The sequence below is a fragment of the Syngnathus leptorhynchus genome, chromosome 14 (assembly GCF_054491065.1).
Source record: "Syngnathus leptorhynchus isolate UIUO chromosome 14, UIUO_Slep, whole genome shotgun sequence".
NCBI lineage: Eukaryota > Metazoa > Chordata > Actinopteri > Syngnathiformes > Syngnathidae > Syngnathus > Syngnathus leptorhynchus.
The window spans coordinates 10,436,725-10,454,830 of record NC_141208.1 but is presented as its reverse complement, the minus strand read 5'-3'; the positions used below and the strand labels follow the sequence as shown (position 1 = coordinate 10,454,830).

General features: G+C 42.4%; 1 protein-coding gene and 1 long non-coding RNA gene across 4 annotated transcripts; one reads left to right on the top strand and one right to left on the bottom strand.

The window, feature by feature from the left end:
* The first annotated feature begins 1 nt into the window (after position 1).
* LOC147046627 (uncharacterized) lies at positions 2 to 5,045 on the top strand. Of its 2 annotated transcripts, none has more exons than XR_015068143.1 (3): positions 2 to 24; positions 3,044 to 3,152; positions 3,976 to 5,045. It is a non-coding gene; the product is annotated as an uncharacterized LOC147046627 (long non-coding RNA). The 2 variants fall into 2 exon arrangements; XR_015068142.1 differs by lacking the exon at positions 2 to 24 and adding an exon at positions 989 to 1,813.
* On the bottom strand, positions 2,532 to 18,016 carry dnm3b (dynamin 3b). 2 transcript variants are annotated; one of them, XM_085929488.1, is made up of 22 exons: positions 17,832 to 18,016; positions 17,609 to 17,752; positions 16,895 to 17,269; positions 16,305 to 16,378; positions 15,969 to 16,118; positions 14,864 to 15,067; positions 14,318 to 14,416; positions 14,039 to 14,199; positions 13,700 to 13,842; positions 13,460 to 13,595; positions 13,049 to 13,116; positions 12,781 to 12,919; positions 12,528 to 12,614; positions 12,337 to 12,407; positions 11,856 to 11,910; positions 10,306 to 10,419; positions 7,316 to 7,425; positions 5,689 to 5,803; positions 5,383 to 5,550; positions 5,060 to 5,295; positions 4,798 to 4,971; positions 2,532 to 3,995 (listed from the first exon to the last, which is right to left on the bottom strand). In XM_085929488.1, the coding sequence occupies exons 3-22, from the start codon at positions 17,053 to 17,055 to the stop codon at positions 3,953 to 3,955; spliced, it is 2,508 nt and encodes an 835-aa protein (XP_085785614.1). In that variant the 5' UTR covers positions 17,056 to 17,269; positions 17,609 to 17,752; positions 17,832 to 18,016; the 3' UTR covers positions 2,532 to 3,952. The 2 variants fall into 2 exon arrangements, with proteins under 2 accessions (XP_085785614.1, XP_085785612.1); XM_085929486.1 differs by having other exon boundaries at positions 17,609 to 18,016.
* Between the last annotated feature and the right edge of the window lie 90 nt (positions 18,017 to 18,106).

Here is an 18,106-nt window from a genome sequence, read left to right as displayed (position 1 = left end):
CAACGCAGCTCAACGACAGCGCACGTGAGTTTTGAGTTTATGTTAAGGAGCACTCGTTTTAATGCTTATTTATGTTAGCCCGCAGGGCTAGCTATTTGCAAAGTGCATCAAGAACCTGAATCGGTGACCGTCAGGTATTAGAATTTAACGCACTTCCTATCAATAATCGAATTGTTTGATTGGAAGATCTAACCAAAATACTATGAGCAAAAATGGCATTACCTGTGCAGGTTTACAACAACAACAACAACAACAATAATAACTAGAAAATGCAATTTCTCGAGAAATTGCGTGTGAAGGCGAAGACTTTGAATAATTTCTTGGGGAATGCTGCCAAATGATGTTGAAACGAGTGTAATAAAAGTGTAAAACGAAATTTTTGAGAATTTGTGGTGAATTTCAAAATTGAAAATTTGTCATTTTTGGTAAGTGGGAAGTTGTGGAATAGGTAGGAAAATGATGAACAGATGAAAGTTGGAACAGGTAGAATCGGTTGAAAAATGTAGAAATTAGAGTTGAAAAAGGAAATTTTGGAGAATTTGGCGTGAATTTCAAAATTGAAATTTTGGAATTTGTGGTAAGTTCAAAGTTGTGGAATAGGTAGGTGTTAGGATACAGATTTTAGCTATTGACCTGACTCCAAATTGCGATCAACACTTAACACGAGTTGCTATGTCCCAATCCACACACTGGCGCACCTAACAATATTGCGAGTTCGTTCTGTCAAAGAGAAGACCAGTAGATCAATCAGACCAAATTTACCAATTGTTTATTCCTAACAAAGCGAACTAATACAGGCCTGGGTCCCGGGTCCCTCACACTAAAACTCATGCGTTTTTGTGACCACCAAAAGACGACACATTCTTCCGGGTTGCCCAGTTTTGAAGAAACACAATATGAATATTAAAACGTGCAAAACATTGTGTGATGATTGGTCGATGGCCATCTCCTCCCCGTCTAGGTGTTATTGCTGTTGGGTTTTCTCCGGTGAAGCCCGACCACCTGAACGTGGTGTTGTCCTTTGTTCTTGTTTCTCACCAACCTTGAGATGTTATCGTCCGGTACTCCCTTTGTCCGGTACTCCCTGTCAGGGCCTAATGTACTGTCGTCTGTCTGTCAGGTAGTTGTGGATCCAGGGTGTCAGGGAATTTAGGGCACTTCTTGTTGAAATAAGGTCACTTCCAGTTTATTTTGTAATTTAGAGAACTTCCGGTTTATTTTGGGTCACTTCCGGTTTTATTTGGGGCACATCTGGTCTGATTTGGGTCACTTCTGGTTTAATTTGGGTCACTTCCGGTTTATTAGGGTCACTTCCAGTTTAATTGAGGGCACTTCTGGTTTAGCTGAGGTCACTTCCGGTAGATATGGGTTCACTCCTGGTTTAAAAAAGGTCACTTCCGGTTTATTTGGGTCACTTTCGGTTTGATTAGCGGCACTTCCGGTTTACCCAAGGTCACTTCCGGTTTGTTGAGGGTCACTTCCGGTTTAAAAAGGTCTCTTCTGGCTTATTTGGGGTCACTTCTGGTTTAAGAAATTCACTTCCGATTTATTTGGGTCACTTCCAGTTTGATTAGGAGCACTTCCGGTCACTTCCTGTTTAAAAAGGTCACATCCGGTTTATTTGGGTAACTTCCGGTTTGATTTGGGGCACTTTCGGGTTAATTTGGGTCACTTCCGGTTTATTTCGGTCACTCACGGTTTAATTGAGGGCACTTACGGTTTAGCTGAGGTCACTTCCGGTTTATTTGGGGTCACTTCCGGTTTAAAAAGGTTGCTTCCGGTTTATTTGGGTCGTGTGCTTCTTTGACACAAAGTGAGTATATACATTTCATTGTTACTACTCTCCACTGTTGTGCCATTTGTCCGATCGCGGTTTGCTTCCTTGTGCTTTTTCTCTCGAATATATTGTTATAATCATTGGTTTTAGATGTAATTATTTTCTGTATAAAAATCTAATTTGGTGTTGTCTTTTTTCAAACTTGGGTCTTGAAAAACAGTGGGTCGTCTTATAATCGGCGTCGTCTTATATTCGGACCGATACGGTAATAATAATAATAAAGTAGAATAACAATGGCTAAGGCCTTCACACAATAATAAAATAGAATAACATTGTGTGAAGGCGAAGGCCTTCACACAATGATAAAATAGAATAACAATGTGTGAAGGCCTTCGCACAATGATAATAAAGTCGAACAATGCCTTCACACAGTGAATAGTGTAGAATAACATATGTGTGAAGGCCATTGTCTTCACACAATAATAAAATACAATACAATACTTCATTGTAGGCCAACCATTCAGACTGCAGTCTGCAGAATTTCAGTCGTTAATGCGATAATGTATGACTGTGTTTTAAACATACGTTTTATTCGTAGTGTCACTAGATGGCGGTCAAACTAAGGGGTCACGTCGATGTAGAATTTATGAATCAAACCTGCTAGCTTTTTAGTGAAACAGTGAAACCGATGCATGCTGTTGAGAAATACAACATTTCTATCATAATTATTTTTATTGAAGAACATTATAGAGACAGAAAATAACAATAGATGTGTTTTCCATTATGCTCTCTGACAAACATCTTACTACAAATGGACAAAACATTGTTTTTCATTAGTTTCCTTATTATAGTCTGCAATTCTCTATATATTTATTTAGCTTTGGCAATATAGAATTGTAATTCATGCCGGTAAGGCAGTCTAAATTAGATGTTGAGTGAATAGACAGAACCATTAAAGCGCTAGGATCCATTGTGAAGTCTTAATCGTCCAGAGGTACAGTATTTCCTTAACAATACCTATATACAGCAGAAACCGAACAAACTGACAGAGAAGCACTTGAACACCGACAATAGCTGCTTAAGAGCTAACACAGATGCTGACTGACCGACATGATGAGTATGTGATTCAAAGAAAGAATATCGGGGATTGAGTAGTAAATAAATAGAGTGCCCGTCTTTCATGTGCATTAGGTTGGTTGCATGTTTCAAACCTGAGATAAAGGCTAAAAGGGAAGATGTCAAACCATGCTATCTGTTAATCCACAGGTAAACATTGTTCCAGCCACAACAACAGTCAGCATCTGAGTCTGATCTTAAGGCATCGAGGGTCACAACTTTGACCATTGATACAGCACAGGTGGACACCTATGACAAGGTTAAACGTCGTATTGAGGCTGTTTCGTACACTGATAGTGATGGTGCTCCTCAGCCTTGCTATGTGCATATGGCTGCTACTACAACACACAAACATCTCACAAAAGTCCAATAGTAACTTTACCCCGAGGGTTTATGAGTCATCATTAACAGCTTTGAACATGAAAACAAATACAACTGAAATGGGAACAAACGTGCAGACAGCCTGCGTATGCATACGTGTTCTCGCACACACCGTATTACTTGCACACAAACGCATACGTACTAAGATACGACTTGTGTTCTTATAGAGAACATTAGGCTTATAATTAACACTTATGGGAGGGTTGTACAATAAATTAATAATGAATGTATTGGAGTCTACATATAGGCAATTTAGTCCCTCCCCACTTACACGCAAAGCACATTCACACACATACACTCCCATGCAATAAGAGACGCTTGCTGTGCCATGCTGCATTTTGAAATGAATACGGCAGCACATATTTTCATGTGGAAGCAGTGAGTTCTGGTGGTGGCTGACTTGGCGAGGGGTTGGGGGAAAGAGGTATCGGTGGATGATACTATGAGGTGGTTCTGCTAAAGCATACCTGGACCACAGGCGAACAAGAAGCGCACATAAACAAACATACACACCACAAGACAAGTACAATACTGTACATAGATATATGGATATGGTCAATTGGCAGGAGGGTCAAGGGGATACCATTTGCACTAAGGAGAGTGGACAGGGCAGCAGAGCCATGGCTAAGAGAGAAGTGAGGAGAAATGAGGAAGAAGAAGAGTGACCCTTGTGGATGATTATGGCGGTACTTGTCTTGTAGGAGATGGCGGTGGTCGTCGACTTGAGTGAGGAGCAAACAGCCAACGAAAAACGGAAGGAGATGGGGAAAAAAGAAAAAAAAGAGATTAATCACAGTGTTTGTTAAAGCTCGATAAGGTTACAAATGGAATGTTTGAATATTCTAAAGATCATAAAATTTGGACGATTAATGTCAGAAAAAAACAATCATGCATGCTATCAAAAGCTAGGACAACCATAGAAAATCAAAGTATGATATTACTCATATGAAGAATGCACAGCAACATCTGTTCTTTACATTTCAACTTATTTTTTGGTTTAAGAATATCTTGCATTTTTGATTGGCCCTTACATCTTATGACACCGTGACGTCGTGCACCTCTTCTTTTACTCTTGCATGGAAATTAGAATTGTATCATGTATACTATTCAAAACATGTCTGTTGACTCAAATTTTATTTTTACAACAGTTTGACTTGGAACCATGAGAACAAAATAAACTGCTTAGAAACAAAATGGTTAACCAGCATCCTGGAACAATTGAGCTTTTAAAAAAAAAAAAAAAAAAAGAATTGCTCGGTGGAATTTCCCTTCTTTACAGTTGCAGAAAATGTTTTAGTATTGACTGGAATGTCTGTTTCTGAGAGCAACTAACTGTAAAAATCCAGGATACTAAGTTAGTGACGTGTGCTGAATGAAGCTAATTACCGGCTAGCCAGGCTAATGCCAATACAAGATAGTCAATTGTCATTTCCCCATCACATGGCTCTGCAAAAATGTTGCCTTGCCTCGTAAAGCGCAAAGCTCAGCGTAAAACAAACACCACATAGATTCTTGTAACTCACCTGGGAATGCTCGGGGGGGCCCTATTTGGGCGGCTGGGAGCCTGGGGGCTCTCAGCACTGTTATTGAAGGGCCCCAGGGGACCTGGACGGTTTGGTGGTGGTGGGGCACCTCGAGGGCCTGGGCGCTGGCCTGCAGACATCCTCCTTGGGGCAGTGGGACTTGGAGGAGGTGATCTACAGTATGGGAGGTTTCCAATGTTAAGACAAAACAGTGTTGCATTTTTTTCCAATTGCTTCCAAAATCTTTTTCTTTTCTTAGTACCTGCGACCACCGCTTGTTCCCCCAACCCAGGAGTTGTCAACAGGGGGTGGCAGAGGAACGGTGATGGTAGTGGTAGAGATATCCCCAATTATGGCCAAGGCTTCCTTTAGGGCCTGGTGGGTCCTGAGCACCTCATCCCTCCTCTGGGCCTGCTCTTGGGACTCATCCATCAGGGCATTCTGGTCTCCTGCAGAGTACAGCTGGGCCAGCAGGTCTGCATTGATGAACTCCTTTACCTAGTGGTAGAGAGAGGAAGTGTAGGTCGAGGATTAAGCTGCAGACTAAAATGCAAATAAAGTTTAGCAAGTTTGGTCTTTGTTTACATTATTGATCATGAGATGCATGATGGCCTTGGGCATGAGATCCCGGATACACTTGTTAACAATGGCCATGTAAGAGTCAACCAGGTTACGGATAGTTTCCACTTTACGCTCCAGCTGAGGGTCCATGGAGAAGTTATCTGAGGTGGTGGTGGAGGATTCGCTTTCAACCTTTGAGAATTTTGGAAGAAAATAATACATTTAAATTCAAACTACCCTATGCTGTCAAATTAAATGACAGAGTTTAGATATGACCAAAACACTCAAACATTATGAAAACTGGCACAATCACGAAACAAGTGTCCTAACCGTGGTGGTCTTCTCAGGGTAGACCCCAGCACGTAACAGAGAAGACTTCCAGCTGTCCACATCATCCTGTGAGTCACAAGCCAGTTCCAGAGTGCGATTGTCCTTGTACACATTCCTGGATGCCACGGCAGAACGTGCATAAAAATAAGTCGTTTGTGTCAAAGCACACTTGTGTCAATAAGTCATAAATCTTAACAAAGTACACACTCAACCAACTTCTATTAAAAGCTACGAAAATTGAATTCAAGTTTAAACTTTGGAGATGAACCAATAGATTTTGCTGTTGTAAAAAAAAAAAAAAAACAAGTACAGTAATTTTCGGACTATAAGTCGCAGTTTTTTCTTAGTTTGGGTGGGGGGGGCGACTTATAGTCCGAAAATTACTGTACTTTTTTTTTTTTTAAATTCTTTCAAAATTCTTTCAAAATTCTTTCACAAATTTTCAAAATTAAAAAAAAAAAAAAAAGGGAAACCGCGATAAACAAACCGCGATGTAGCAAGGGATTGCTGTAATTTGAATTTCAAGTGACGTCAGCGCGCGGTGGTTGTTTACATAAAGGACAAAGATTCGATCACGAGATGACGAAGATGATGAAGGGCCCCACGTACTACCGGCATCATTAGCGGCTTTGTTTGTAAGTGACACGAAGGACGAAGAGTTTGAAGAAGTTAATGATTTGGAGTGACACAGAGGTTTGAAAAACTATTGTGGATTTGATGCACGCCCGGTCCGACTCGACGGAGCTCTCTTTCACCTCCGTGGATGCAAGTCGGGGGCCAGCGCTCGGCCGGGTGGCTGTCCGGGGACGGTGGATGGGGGCTCGGACATGGCTTTTACGCACGCCCGTTCCTATTTTATGGAGCTCTCTTCCACCTCCGTGACTGGAAGTTCAGTAGTTGTTGCCTCGTTGAACTCTTGTTTTGTTAAATAAAGAGGTATTTACCAAACCCACGTCTTTGCTTGTACTTTGTTAACGCCACAATATAGTTATATACTATAATGACGAGGCTGACGTCAGGGAGCACACGCGACGTTGTTGACAAAGGACGAGGAATTTGATCGATGGATTTAATGATTTGGAGTGACACAGATGGTTTGAAAATATTGTAATATAGTTATTTGAAGTATACTTTATATATCGTTATATGGGTCTGTGAAATAATTAGAAATGCAATTTACGAGTCTGACGTCAGCTCGTGCATACGCGGCATTGTGTACATTAAGGACAATCGATGGATTTAATGAATTGGAGTGACACAGATAGTTTTATAAACGTGTTATTTATGTAATAGTTATTAGAATAACTCTGAATGTTACGTCAGGGCCGTTTTCAGCTCTTGGTTTGTGTTTATGTCACGTTAGCATACCTATCGTTTAGCCTGTTGCTCGTTCATGTCTGTTCTTGGTGTTGGATTTTGTTGAATAAATTTCCCCCAAAATGCGACCTATACTCTGGAGCGACTTATATATGTTTTTTTTTCACATTATTGTGCATTTTATGGCTAATGCGGCCTATATTCCGGAGCGACTTTTAGTCCGAAAAATACGGTACTCATAATTTAAAACAATTGCTTCAGAACTGGATATTACAATTGCTATTTAGTTTATGAAGCAGAGGTCGCTGACCTTGACTCAGTATTGAAAATGCAGAAGATGTGCTTGCTGGACATGAAACTCTTCTCGACGTCACGGACTTTCAGGTTGTCCAACGGGAGCATGTACTTTTTCTCTTTCTCCTGTAAACCAAAGCAAGGCCATTTGTTATTGTCTCACTTGTCAATTGCGCAATGACATTAGTGCGCACAATATTCTTGGGAGATGTTGGCAAGTGGCAGATGAAATTTTGGTTTTGGGGGAAGGCGGGGAGTAGACAGGGAGGGGGTGATGGGAGGAATGGGGAAGAAATGAGAGTGGGAGGTAAAAGTGGGAGTGAGAGGGGGAAGAAAGAAAGAGAGAAAGAGAGCACATGTGGAAGTCATTATAGAGCGAGTCAGGAAGCAGTCGTTGTTTACGGTGCGTTATACAAAAGAGACCTGGTAGCTAAAAGCTGGACCAACTCGAGTGGTCAAGTCAGATGTAGAAAAGCGGCAGAGCCCCACGATGTTGATCTTTTAAGGTGCGAAGCTCAAGCACGGCTGTGGAGACATAAGTGGGCTCATGACCGATGCTTTACGTTCATCATTTTTATACTTCATCCTCACCTCTTGTCTTTGATTTGATTATGTCTTTTTTTTTTTTTTTACTTTTATCCCTCCCCGTCTTACTCAGTAGTTTTTCAATTTATTTTCTTTCCATTCCAGAGGGGCTCACTTCCTGCCTGATTTTTTGGGGGAAGAAAGCGGGAGAGAGCGAGATTAAATGACAGCCTGGCGTTAAAATTCAACATCTGGTAGTGCTTAGAGGCGCTTGGAAAAGCAGAGGAGGAGGAGTATGTTTGAAGTTAGAGAGAGACGGCGGGGCGAAGGAGGGAAGACTGAGTGGGAGAAAAAGCACCAAACTGGATTTGGAGATTCGCTGATGGACCAAGAAGTAATGGTAAATTCTCGCATATTTGAATTGAAATGAAAGAGAGGGGGAGAAGACTAAAAGTCGATGGAGCGATTCCGGGTTGTATTTCCAAAGGGGTCACCGTGCTCCATATATGGTCACGCTGGTCCCCTCCCTCTTCCTCTTGCTTCCTCTCTCCTTCTCGCTCACCCCTCTTTCCCACTTTTTTGAAATATCCCCTCTCTGAACGTGCAGCCAGTCTGTCCTAGTCGTCTGGGGCAAATATGCCACGTCAGGACTGGATACTCAAAATGCACCATGAGGGGACCGGAGGTGCAGACAGACCTCAACTGACAAAATAAAGCCGCCCACCTAAAAGACACGACAACTCTGCCGAGCCAATTGCGCTTTTAAGCGCTTTCGGTTGATGGGATGCTCGGTGCCAACATGGGAGGGCGCAGACGACACAAGCCGGCCGCAAGCAACTGGAATGGCAGAAAACAGCAAAAAGGCCTGACACCTCACTCCGGCTCCGTCTACCCAGTGTTCAGACTACCTGTTCATTGTCATACTGGTGTACAGTAGTCTGCACATTGGTTAGACTGGGCATGGACCTTCTTCTGTCAGTTTGTCTGTCTGTCTTTCCGTACGTGTGTGTGGGTGTCTGTCTCCAAGCCACTTCTCCGTTTTCAATGCTGTACTTTTTAACTGAATGAATGTATATTTTGACCTCATATCTCCTTTTTCATTCATTTAGGGCTAATAAACATTAATCTGTTAACGCTTTCAGGAAATTGACACGAATGTGAACATCTGGCTATTGAGTGATAATAGTCGAATGTTGATATTTCAAACAGTTTTACTAGATATGAATGTGCAGGCTAGTAGCCTAGCAGTCTGAGAAAGATGTGGTGGAGGAGGAGGGGGGGGGGGGAGGTGCCTGCAAAGCATCAAACAAGAGCCAAAGGAGAGAGGGACAATCAATCAAGTGGAGTTTGAAAATACAGTCAGAATCAAACAAAATGATTTCAGTGGGTGGCCAAAATGGACTTGGGTGATTTCACATAAAAGCACGTGGATTTCTCGGGTGTCAATGAGCGTAGTAGCCTAGCAAAGATAATTTTGTACAATACTTGGAATTTAGAAGTCCATTGATAGTTCTTTAGAAAGTTTGTAGAATACTGAAAAGGTTCGCGTAACTGTTTATACTTTGTTCATGAAGGAGTCTTCCTGTCTATTGAGTTTTAAAATGTGGTGTTTCTCCTAACAGAATTTTGAAAGGCTGATGTTCTACAAGAATTTTAAGTTCCAATGTGTATGTGACTGTCCAAAGTTCACAGAGTGTATTACAGAAATATACAAGGGCAAGCTGGCGGAGTCTATAATTTCCTGCATTGCCACACTTAGGTATCAAATAACAATCTGAAGCCGCAATGCTGCGAAGCCTGCGTCCATATATTTGGAGTGTCTGTGAGTGAACATGTGGTTGGGATTGGGTTGTATCCAAATTTGCAAAGATGAAACAAATGTCTGAATTCCCAGTGCGGGGAAGAAAGAACTTATGGAATGTCAAAGAAAACCATGTCATACCTCCACATGTGAGACTATTTTTATACTCAATGAAAAAGACGATTTAATATAGTGCCAATAAATGACATCATTCTATTTTTTTTGTAAAGAATGTTATTATTCTAGCTCTATCTACATCACAATCTGAAGAGGTTGCAGTGTGTCCGCCTATCTACACTTGCTGTGCAGAATCTCCTCCAACCTGTACAGCAGGCACAGACAGGCAGATATGCAACAGCCAGCCAGCCAAGCGAGGCATATCCAAGCATCTGGCTTGAGTCATTGCTGCTATTTCGACTATACTGTAATTACAGATGGAAATCATTAAATACACTTTTTAACTCTGCTGTGAGTCATTTTATTTCAGGCATGTGCCATATTGTACTTTTAGGATTTTAAAATGGGTCATTGGGGATCATTGGAGGCTCGAAATGCATCATCGTTGTGTGTCCGCCTCAAATATAGCCCTTGCCAAATAAAAGTTTTCTCCACTGATTGACCTCCACACCATTTTAGCGCTACGATATCCCCACCCCCACACATTTGATCAAATATGTCACCTCATCATCCTTGAACCAAGAGAGGCTCTCAGCAGTAAGCACAAACCAATACTCCTTGGCTCCTCCCTTCATGATGCTGATGTTATTTATGGTCAGCCAGCCTTTACGAATGACCTGGAGATGGCAAGAAGGTCAAAAGTTGTCATGAAAAAAAGAAACTCTTATTATTAAAAATGAAAAGCTGGAAGACAAGAAAAGGGATGAAGGACACAAGCTCTTCATTTGCTTGTAATTGCAATGAAATGTGCCCCGTGCTAATGGTTAACTGTGTCAATATGTGTTTGTGACTGTACAGCAGAGCACATTCGAAGAGGGTGTGTTCCTCACAAGAAAAAGCAGTGTGAGCTTATTATGAAGTCATCCTTGTGTTAAGTGCTTCAGACAAACAATACGACAAGAATTGTGTGTGTGTGTGTGTGTGTGTGTGTGTGTGTGTGTGTGTGTGTGTGTGTGTGTGTGTGTGTGTGTGTGTGTGTGTGTGTGTGTGTGTGTGTGTGTGTGTGTGTGTGTGAACTGTGTTAGTGACCCCACAAGGCCAGCATAAACACGCCTACAGGCACAGGGCCAAAGTGGTTATTGCTGTCAGTCGAGCAAGACACACTAAGGAGGTTACCCAAATCATTTCAAAGCTGTTGCTGGTGTCATTGGCCTGTATGAGAAAGCCGCAGCAACACTCTGTGGACATAAGTCTTGGGACACAGTTTTTGTAGGTCTCCCAATACCTTTGAGTAGTGGATCAGGTATTTTAATCAGCCCAATTCTTGGATATTTCTTTATTAAGCACCGCCTTATCGTCTGTGAGCTTTGCTTGGTGAGAGTGTTAGACAGCAGATTATTATTTGGTAATGTCTTACAATCAGGCCTGATGCAGGAGGAGAGGAGGCCTGCAACAAGGACCAATGGGGGGCTTTTAGAATAGAATAGAATAGAATAGAATAGAATAGAATAGAAATTGGTCCTGTAATGAGGAAATTCATTTCGTCAATATATATAGTACTCTCTTCAACTTGAAATTAACTTCTAGAGGATTTAACCCGGTTAGGTCAAGTTGCTGTGAAGGCAACAGTGGCAGGGAGCACCATACTTGGGGCAAATGCGTTATTGCAGGCACAAAAGGATATTGCAAAGCAGAACCCACAAGGAGCAATACTCACCAACAGACACCCAAAAGAGGGCAGCTGACATTCTCACTAAGGGATGGGGATGAAATGCAAAGTGGCACCTTGATGACACAGGAGGGGTTCAAACAAAGGGAAAGGTCTCAACAACAACACTGATGTTGATGGTGGTGGCAAAAAGCAAATCCTGTGTGATTCGTAGAAACTGAAATGATAAGGCTAAACAAAAGCTGTCCAGTGCCCAGTTAAAGACATCATGTAGTATAGTGCAAAATAACACACACACACACATCTAAAAAAGAAAATAAAGGCATACATGTTGTGTAAAATACAGCAGATGAACTCCAATGGAAGAAAATATATGATGACCTTTCCATGTTTTTCTGTCAATCAAGTGGCCATCCTACCCTATATGTTGGAGAAATTCCTCACCTGATTTGTTGCTGAACTTTGACTCTTGTTAGTCTGACTGCTTCTCTGTTGCGCACTGCAAAGTAGAAGTGGATGACAAGAAAGTGAGTGACTGAATCTTTTTTTACTGTCTAACTTGCACAATTCCTATTAAAGGAGAAGTCAACCCCAACACAAGAGAGGGAAGTCTACCCCGACCATCAGCGACTCCCAAAGTCGGCCATTTTGGCACTTGCTGTCGACTGAAAATGACATCTCAGTGTCACAACCAATCACGGCTCACAATTTCTCTGAAGCTGAGTCGTGATTGGTTGACAGCAAGTGACAAATAGCTGCCCTCTGAGATGAATAAAAACAGTGCAATTGTGTTGCTTAAGTCAGAATGCTCAAACGCAACATTCATCAGAATGCCGTGATTAGACTAGTGGCCCTACGTACAACATTTCATTGTAAAGAAAATGTTGGGGTTGACTTCCTCTTCAAGGCTGATGTAAATCTGTACTTTGCAAAGCCAATGAAGTCCTCATGGTTAGTGTTGATGTAAGAGAGTTGAATGTCTATCATCAGCAGAACCTGAAACAATAAAAGAGACTTAATTTTTTATGCTTTCTAAGGAATAATGACATTTATTTGTACATAGTGAGGTTAGTTAGGTTAGCAAGCTATGGATCACAAAACAAATCATGATGTTACCTGTTCCTTCGCTCGACTTTCTCTGTCTCGGATATGAGAAGTCACAATTCTCTCTGTTTCCTCACGAAGCATTGGGAAACATTCCAACTGTAAACATATCACACACAGCATGTCATTATTTCCATCTAATAACTGCTGATAAAGCACTTTTTTTTCTAAACCTGTCATCCCTGTTTTGGGTTCAAATTGAAATTTTAGTCTTTATGTTGTGGACAAACTGCATTATGGCAGAGTATAGAAATGTATGAATCACCTTGTTGGAACACTGGCGTACAGTGTTGATGAGTTCCTGGATGACCATATCCACACACTTGACACAAGGCTCCTTTAACTTGATGATTTGTTTCTTCACAATAGCTTCAAACGCCATGTCTGGAGTGAACAGGCCCGTCCTGCCACCCAACAAAAGACAGAGGAAAACAAATCTAATGTGTCTTTCAAAGATGTGGCTGAAGGAGAAACCAAAGAGAAAATGAAGCTTTTCCTCATGGAAATGATATTTTTAGGTGTCTGGCTTGCACCTGATTCCGTGGATGTTCTTGATGGCATAACTGATCTCACGACGCATCTCCTTCTCATCACACTCCATCTACAAAGAATATTCAGACAGGTCCAGTGTGTGACTGACTGCCATTTAACAAAAAGCTTGAACGGTATGGCTGGAGCCATGTGTGGCACAAAGAACAAGGAGAGAAATGATTTTAGAATAATATTAATAACTTCTATTCAGCTTGGCATTCAGTGTAATCATCTTGTCAAGGAATTACACAAGCAACCTTGTGGGAGTTCGAGCAGCCAATCTTTTTAAAAAGAAAAATCTCAATGCCTTTTTATAGCCGGAGCAAAGTGATTAAAAAAAACATGCAATTAAAACACAAGGTGACAAAAAATATGAACATCATCATTGTTTTATTCCAATGAATAAAGGTTACCTTGACCAGTTCAAAAGGGAAACGCTCATGAAAGATGCGGTTGATTTTGGCTCCACCTGACAGCTCCACCGTGTCCACCTGGTCTCCTGATCCCTCGATCCTCTTCTCAAAGTCCACAGAGAACTGCTGCACCATCCTGAGGGGAAAAAATGCATAAGCAGCAGTAGTGAACGTATCCTGGATAGACGGATTTTTTTTCTCTATTAATAATATGATGGAAGTTATTTTATGTGTGCTGACTGCAACAGCTGCTTGGTTTTGCGGGATGGGTCATCTGGTCGGTATCCCCGGTATTCCTCGGCCTCCTTGTCCAGAGCCAACAGTTGGGACTGCAGCTTACTGCGAAAGGCTGGCAGGGTGTCTCGGATGTGGTTGGTCAGTTGCTATGGAAACATCATTCCATGAATATTCCTTTTCAAAATGTTGGACATGTTTATGGTCAACAATGTATATACAATAAAAATGTGATTTGTTTTGCATTCCCCACAATGATGCCTCATACGACGGTAGTGAGAAAACACATCTAGGCCAGCATCTTATTAATCATGCAAAGTGCAATGCAATTAAATCTATAATCACCTCGTTGAGCACTTTTTGCAGACGCGGGGTGCCCATTTTGTCCGCCATGTGTCTGTATGACGGATGAGAGAAAAAGAACTTTCTCTCGGCCTCCAGAGCTGCTTTGATATCTTTCTTCCCATCGATGTCCTTCTGACTGCGGTTCACCACACCAATGTAGCCTGAAAACAAAAACACACAAATTAGACAAAATAATGACTGAGCCAGGAGCGGTGAGAGAGATTTAAAAAAAAAGAAAAAAAAGCAGCTTGGGTTATGTGAAGGTCATTGCTAACAAACCTCTTCTCAGTGGCAGCAACTTGTTCTCCAGCACATCACGGGCATCTGTGCCCTCGTCCATCAAGTCCAGTTTAGTGATCACTCCTATAGTCCTCAGACCTGTAGGACAAAATTAAACAGTAAAACCTTGTTTCCATGTTAAAAAAAATAATAATCTGCTCCTCATCATCATTTATATTTTTCCGTTTAGATAGCACAGTATAAGACAAGGTTATCATCGTTAAAGAAAACTAAAATTGGGGCAAAAATAAAATAAAACAAAAAACGAAATGCTTTGAAAATCCAAAATTTGAATGGAAGAGAAACTTCAGTTTACACTCATAACACTGACTAAAATGTTATGGTTAAAGCGTAATAGTCCTCCATTTTTGTCAATTCCTATTATAAATGAGCTTTAAAAGTTTATTTTCGATGTATTTATTTTGGTATTGACGTGTCATCATGCACTCATTAAACACTTCGTGCCCTCCCCTCACTTCTTCATCCGTATCCGCCTCCTCTTCTCGTTCATTCTTTTTTTTTTATGTCCTTCCTTCCTGGCCTCACCTTGAGGATCAACATCCTTTGCGAGTTTAAGGGCATCCGAGTTAGCGAGATCAGTATTGGCCGGAGTGACGGCCAAAACAAGGCAGCTCTCCCTGGTGATGAACTGCATGATCATCTCCCGAATTTGCTGCTCGATGTCAACAGGCTGGTCTCCAACTGGCACCTTCGTGATCCCCGGCAAGTCGATGAGAGTCAAGTTGAGCACTGTTCAGCAGGAAAAGATGAAAACAAGACAATTTGGAACACTTGCTGAAAGTCTTCAAAGACAATTCGCAACATCAACACGTGTACTTTCAAATACATCAATTCAATATGGAATATGAAAATGCAACACAGCAACCTTCTTCTTAGACTAACTATTATTGACTTGACCATTATAAAGCAAGCAGTGTATTATTAAAACCAATGAGGTACAATTACTCTCTGATTCATTCTAAGTGAAGTGTGACTTCAAATCAGGTACCATTTAGTGCACCCTCATAAGTGCACTTAATTGAGGTCAATCTTGATCCACTCTTATCACCACCTTGACTATCATGACAACAAAAGACTACCGTATTTCCCGGACTATAAGGTGCACCTAAAAACCAAAAATTTTCTCAAAAGCCTTATCGTCCGGTGCGCCTTATATATGGACCAAATTCCTAAATCTAAACTGGCCCCAAGCATTGTGTCATGAAATCAATCATAAGTGGCCCGCTGAAGACTATGAATTATGAATCAAAAAGACAATGGATCATTATTTTGTGATTATAAAGTAATTTTTTGCGTTTGAAGTTGAAATAAAAAAGAGAAAATGGAGAATGATTTGATTTGGATTAAAAATCTGACATGATGCATTCATGGTGCGCCTTATAGTCCGGTCCGCCTTAAATAAGGACAAAGTTTTAAAATGGGCCATTCATTGAAGGTGCGCCTTATAGTCTGGTGCACCTTATAGTTCTAAAAATACGATAATCAGGGCTGCGTGACAGTCCTCTATAGTTGTACTGTTGGATCAAGAAATCTTCAAATAAAAAAAAAAGACAAGAGCACAAGTTGGATGAGTCATAACACAGTCAACAATGCCGTAAGTAGTGAAACTGAAAGAATTGCGGTTTCGCACCATTTGGGGAATACACGCGTAAGTTGATGGGAACAGGAGATATGCCTTTGTTGGCACCAGTGGCGCGGTCCGTCTCGGCTTCAATCTCCTGGCGAACCTCATCGAAATCTGTGAACTTTTTTCCTTTGCAGTGGAGAAATTCAGCCCATTCTGTGAAGACCAAGACCATTTGGTGGTGAGGGAGCCGTGTGTGAGAGGGAAAGATTGTCAGAGCGAGAGCAGGTAATAGAAAAAAAATGGCAGCATTCAAATGACAAAAAGGGGGAGGGGTGTGCATTTGTCATTTTGTGAGTGTGCCAGCAGGATGTGTGCGTGCGTAAATGTATGGGAACCCACCTGCAGAAGCGCTGATAAGCTGCAGAACCAGAGGCCTGCGAGTGACGATGCCAGATCCACGGGGCAGAAAGTCCCTGTGGACATGCATCATGTCAACACCAAATATCTTTGGAATGAATTCCGGCATTTCTGAGTTTTAGGCAAGAGGCATCCACCCATTCACACTCACATTCACACCACCACAGAGTGGGAAGTGAACCCACGCAGCCTGCCTGGAAGTTAGTTGAGTGAACCACACAAGAATACAAGACATCATTTATACCTCTCTGACAATGTCAATCAACATTGAGAATCTTTACATTAATAAAAGCAAACAGAAAGAAAATTGTCATGTGAAGAATTCAAGAAAAAATTGTACAAAAATGTGTTGATGTAATCTAACAGGAGTGGGCCAAGCTGCTGCTGCTGCAACCTAAATGTAAATACAGCATGGCTCTCTCTCGTAGTCACAAGATTGATCGTGGTGGGTGTGGTTAACGCACTTTCAACCTGTGCTGTCTTTATGCTGACTGTGAATGAGAGATTGGCCCCCATAGGCTTCTTATGTCACAAGGTCAAGGGATTATCCTATTTGCCGCGCTCAATTTTACCTGCCCACAAAGTTCTCCAGCACGGAGCTTTTTCCTGCACTCTGGCCGCCCACCACTGCGATTTGCGGCAGGTCCAGGTTGCATGCCTGGCCAATGGAGCTGAATGCATCTTGCAGCTTGTTGACCAGCGGGATCAACTCCTCCATGCCACGGTTTCCCATGGTGCCTTTGGACGGAGGGATCAGTAATTGGAGAGAGAAAGAGAGAGAGAGAGCTCCAGAGAAGCAGCCAGGGGTAGAGAGAGAGAGAGGAGGGTGATGTGACTCTGCTATATTTGTCCAGGATACCGCGGTGCTTGTTGATGTAGTAAAGTCATCTAGCCACACGTTGCCCCGAGCCAAGACAGGATCGGACTGACTGCAGAAGAGGGGAGGACTGCAAGAAAGAAAGAGGGGAGAGAGGTAGAAAAGAAAGATATGACCAGAATGGGACAGACAATTGCGCAGTTGCTTACCACCATCCCCGCTCGACACCCCCACCCCATCTCTCCTCCACACACGCACGCACGCACGCACGCACACTCACGCGTAACGAGAGGCCTATCTATTCAAGGGCATTCGGTGGATGACGCTCTATATCTTTTCATTCATCAAGCTCATGCATCCTGCAAGGCCACATATACCTCAAACGCCAAGTAAAGTGCCTTCATCAGCATGCACACCTCGTCAAATTGTTCTGAAGGCGTTTACAAGTGAGCACAGCGGGTCAGTTTACCTTGCCTCAGGACCTCCTCGTTGTCGCTGTCCAGTACTGAAAGGACGCTCGGATCAAAAGGCGAAGAGGCTGCGAGCCGCCTGTACGATTACACAAACGGCGCCACCTGCTATGGCGGCACTACGACGCCGAGATGTGCACCTCCTGCGCATTAATGCTGTGTTTCGTCACGCTCGGAGCCCCAATGGGCACAAATTCGCCGTCGACAGATGAATCATTTTACCCTTCTCTCTGGCAGAATCGCAGAGCGTCGCCTCTATGCAGCATATCGATGCGGCGCGGAGCCAATGAGAAACGTCAAGAAGGGAGCGGAGGCGCGGAGCAGAGGCTCCTGGTTGGCTGGGAAGATGCCTACCTGAGTCCGCCCGCCCCCTGTTTACATCCGTGCGACTGGCTTGGCTTGTGAGTCATGCGGCACCGCTGCACACCGCCGCAACACGGGACGAGTAAAAAGCAGCTCGAGTATATTCTAATAGGTTACTTACAAATCCACCAGCA